The sequence below is a fragment of the Leucopleurus acutus genome (assembly GCF_964270905.1).
Source record: "Leucopleurus acutus genome assembly, chromosome: 5".
NCBI classification, from domain to species: Eukaryota; Metazoa; Chordata; class Mammalia; order Artiodactyla; family Delphinidae; genus Leucopleurus; species Leucopleurus acutus.
Genome location: NC_139147.1, coordinates 132406522 through 132410591, shown reverse-complemented (window position 1 = coordinate 132410591; position 4070 = coordinate 132406522). Strand labels below are relative to the sequence as shown.

Genomic DNA, 4070 nt, shown 5'->3' with positions numbered 1-4070 from the left:
AACCGGCTGGGGAAGTCCCCTGGAGCTAGACTGTGACGTCAGCACTATTAACGGTCTCCCGCCGCGTCCATGACCTGGTCACGCCTGCAGCCTTGCCCGTGCCAAGGCCCACTTCCCCCGAGTCTCACTTGGCCCTAGGCTTCCCGGGGCCGATTACCCGCCACCGCGCCCCGCTGATTGGCTGCCGCCCGGGACCACGGCCGCGCCCCGCCCCAGGCCCTGCAGGGATTGGTCCTGGCCGCCGGGCCCTGCAGGGATTGGTCCTGGCCGTCCCGCCCGCTACCCACGTCGGCCCCCTGGACAGCCGAGCGGGGAGGTCCGGTCATGGCCGGGATGCGCAGGCTGGAGCTGGCGGAGGCCTTGCAGCTGGGGCCGGGCTGGCGGCACGCGTGCCACGCGCTGCTCTACGCGCCGGACCCGGGGTTGCTCTTCGGCCGCATCCCGCTGCGCTACGCAGTGCTGGTGAGGAAGAGGCGCGCCCGGCCACCGCCTGCCCCCGCCCCGCGGCCACGCCGCCTTGGGCGCCCCCGGCCATCACCGCTTCCCTCTCCCGCAGATGCAGATGCGCTTTGACGGGCGCCTGGGCTTCCCCGGCGGCTTCGTGGACTTGCGGGACTGCAGCCTGGAGAACGGGCTGAACCGCGAGCTAGGCGAGGAACTGGGCGAGGCCGCGGCCGCCTTCCGCGTGGAGCGTGCCGATTACCGCAGCTCGCACGCCGGGTCCCGGCCGCGCGTCGTGGCGCACTTCTACGCCAAGTGCCTGACCCTGGAGCAGCTGACTGCGGTGGAGATGGGCGCGCCGCGCGCCCGGGACCACGGGCTGGAGGTGGGGCCAGCCCAGGATCCCACCCCGCGTCTTCCAGCTCCCGAAGGCCTGTCCCACAGTTTCCTCGTGTAGTTGGGGTCTGGGTGACTAGTTGCAGCAAACCTGGTCTCCCTGCAAAGATCGAACCCCCTCCCCACTTCACAAGCCTCTACAGTTGTCTTTGTAGAACACACCCATCCAAGTCACTCTTCTAGTCCCCTTTGATAGTGGCAGGCGTTGCACCTTAGGCCCCTGTTTTTCTTGCGTAGAAGTGGCCTGATGTTTTGAGGGAAAACCCTGGCACTTAGGCGAGGGTAGAGGGGGACATTGTGTATGGCGATGGTTCTCAAACTTTGGTGGGTATAAGAATCATCTGGGAGGCTTATTAAAACTGATTACTGGCCCCACTCCCAGAATTGCCGGCTCAGTGGGGGAGGGGTAGAAGGACCTGAGAATTGCATGTTTCAAAAGTTCCTAAATGGTGCTGATGCGGCATTTTGAGGACTACTGCCGTAGGGCCCAGTGTGCGTCCCGGAGGCAGGAGCCACTTCTGTGATGTGGGAAGGGTTAGCTTTTGCGGAGCTGGAGAGCATGACCTGGGTCATTTGTCTGCAAAGACCTGGGCCCTCTAGGGCCACAGAGGTGTGCGTCCTCAGGCCTGGTCCTGCTGGACTGATAAAGGGGTGAGACCTCTGATCTAGAAAGATCTGGCTGGGACGAGCTCTCTGTGTTCCCAGAGTCTCATGTCTCCTTCCTTTCCCAGGTGCTGGGCCTGGTACGGGTGCCCCTGTACACCCTGCGGGATGGTGTGGGAGGCCTGCCTGCCTTCCTGGAGAATACGTTTATTGGAAATGCACGGGAACAGCTGCTGGAAGCCCTCCAGAACCTCGGACTGCTGGAACCTGGCTCTTTCGCACGCTTAAAGTTCTCAGCTCGTCCCTAGAGGCTGTCCTCCACAAACCCATGGAACCTGCCTGAGATCAGGGCCTTTGTACTAGGGAGGGAGGGAGGAAAAAGGGAATGTTTTCTCTTCTGGGCCTGGGCCTGATAGATGATAACAGATTAAAAGGAAAAGGTGTGTAGTGTTCTGAGCAGAGGGCCACGTGGTGACTCATGGTGTCAGTGGCAAAAATCCGCAGCTCATCCTGGGTGCCCTGGCAGATTCACAGAGCCTGCATCTTCCCTGTACATGTGCGCACACACAGCCTAGTGGCCCCCAGACACGCACTCACACACAAGCTGATGCCTCCCCCATCCCTTGCCGTGTCCAGTTTAAGCAGGAAGTGGCACGTGTGGGGCGTAGCTTGTTGCCATACCCATCTCCTTGCTGGGGAGGAGCTTCTGAATCAGGGAGGCTTTCTCCCCACACTCCTACATGGCTGTTCCCAGCGTCTAGCCCAGCCCATGCTTGTTGGGGAGGACAGAGAAGCAGAGGACCCGTTTTCCCCCTGAAAGTAGTTGCATCCTTGCCTGGGGGTTGGCCAGAGCAGTATCCCCCCGAAAGGGTGGTAGAGGGCCCTGACCTACCCCCTGCCCTCTTCTGAAACTGAGCAGAAGGGGTGAGGAAAAGGTTTGGCCTCCTTGGACTGACCTTGGACTCGAGACCCCTGGGTTCTGGTGCATTTCCTCCAGGGCTTTCACTTGGGATCCCTTAGACTCTGGGGACAGTGAAGGGAGCTGGCCCAGCCCTGATCTAGACCTGCCCCAATAAAAAAGAGCCTCCCAGTAAAGAAGGGCTTATAGCCGGGCCTCAAAGCCCTTCAGTTCCTTCAACAAATTAGCTGTATGAGGTATTGGTGATCTAGGGATGAGAGAGCCATAGACCGCTCTCCATGCAGCCAGGAAACTTCTTCTTAAAGGGCCAAATGGTAAATATTTTAGGCTTGGTGGGGCACATGGTGTTTGTAGCAATTGCATAACTCTGCCAAGTCAGAAGTAGCAGTGGACAATACATAAATCAGTGGGTGTGGCTATGTTCCAGTAAAACCATTTAAAAAGGGATGTGGCCAGCCTGTGGGCCACAGTTTGCCAACCACTGCTCTAGAAATGAAGATAAGATTAATTAAATTATGATGCTTATTTACTTGTTTTATTTATGTCTGTGTTAAGAAGGAAATAAAGGATTGCTACAGGTCCCACCTTGGTATCTTTCACTTTAGTTGAGGTGGTCCAGAAGGGCCTCTGTGAAGAGCATTTAGGCTGAAGGATGGAAAGGACAGAGCCAGGGAGGAGTGTGGGGAGAGGATTCTGGGTGTTCCAGGGAGAAGCACGTGTTAAGGCTCTGGGAACGAATCTTGGCAAATTATCCCAGAACAAAGGTAGGGAGTGAGACTCCATTTCTCAGTTGGGGGTGGCAGCGGGGGGAGGGGGGCGGTGGTAGGGGGAAGCAGAGAATTTGCAGCAAAAGACCAGTGTAATTAGACTAAAGTAAGCAAGGGGAGGTGAAGCAGGAACCAGATGGTACAGAGCCTTACAGGCCATGGTCGGGGCAAGCTGTGTGGAGCACGGACTGGAAGCGGGTAGGAGGTGAAGTGGAAGGTGGTGCTGATCTGGGCCTGGATGGCAGAGGAGGTGGAGAGAAGTGGGGGCTCTTAAGAGATGGTGGTGGCAGCACTGACAGGCCCTCTCATGGGCTGGCTAGAGGGTGGGGTGAGGAGAGAGAAGACTCAAGGGTGACTTTTCAGCTGGTGCCTTAAGGTGTTCAACTTATGGATGAAGGGAAAGCCTGGCGAAGCTGGAAGGGGACCACACAGGCTTTTGGAGGGGATGGAATCAAGGTCATTTTGGATGTGTTGCGACCTAAATTTGTGAGTCATCCACATAAAAATGGTGTGGCAATACTTCAGACTGGATGGGGTCATCCAAGGAGAGAGAAAAGAGAAGAAGACTCAGGACGGGGCCCTAAGGGAACCCAGCCCTGAAAGTCTGCGGGGAGAAGCAGGACATGTTCAGGAGGACAAGGAATTGAGAGGAAGCTGCTTGAAGAGGGTGGACATGCCAGGCTCTCAGGAGCGTTTCGGTGAAAGGAGGGCAGAACTGTCTCTTGGATGTCTTAGCGTGGAGTCGTGGATGACCTGGAGGGGAGCCGTTTCAGGAAGGGGTGGGAGTTGGTTGAGTGAGTAGGTGGTGGTGGGGTGGACAGTGAGAAGCAGGTCCAGAGGGTGTGAGAAATGGGGTGAGAACTGGAGAGGGCTGTCAGGTCAGGGAGGGTTTGCAGTGGGAGAGCCTGGGTGTCGATGGGAACAGTCAAGGTGGAGAGTGGAGA

At 57.7% G+C, this 4070-nt stretch overlaps 1 protein-coding gene across 1 annotated transcript; it reads left to right on the top strand.

The window, feature by feature from the left end:
- Nucleotides 1–324: 324 nt before the first annotated feature.
- Nucleotides 325–2903, top strand: NUDT16 (nudix hydrolase 16; the record flags this gene model as incomplete). The annotated part of the gene is made up of 3 exons (XM_082839111.1): nt 325–462; nt 557–826; nt 1569–2903. 3 exons carry the CDS (start codon nt 325–327, stop codon nt 1746–1748), a joined length of 588 nt encoding a protein of 195 aa, XP_082695237.1. The 3' UTR covers nt 1749–2903.
- Nucleotides 2904–4070: the final 1167 nt, after the last annotated feature.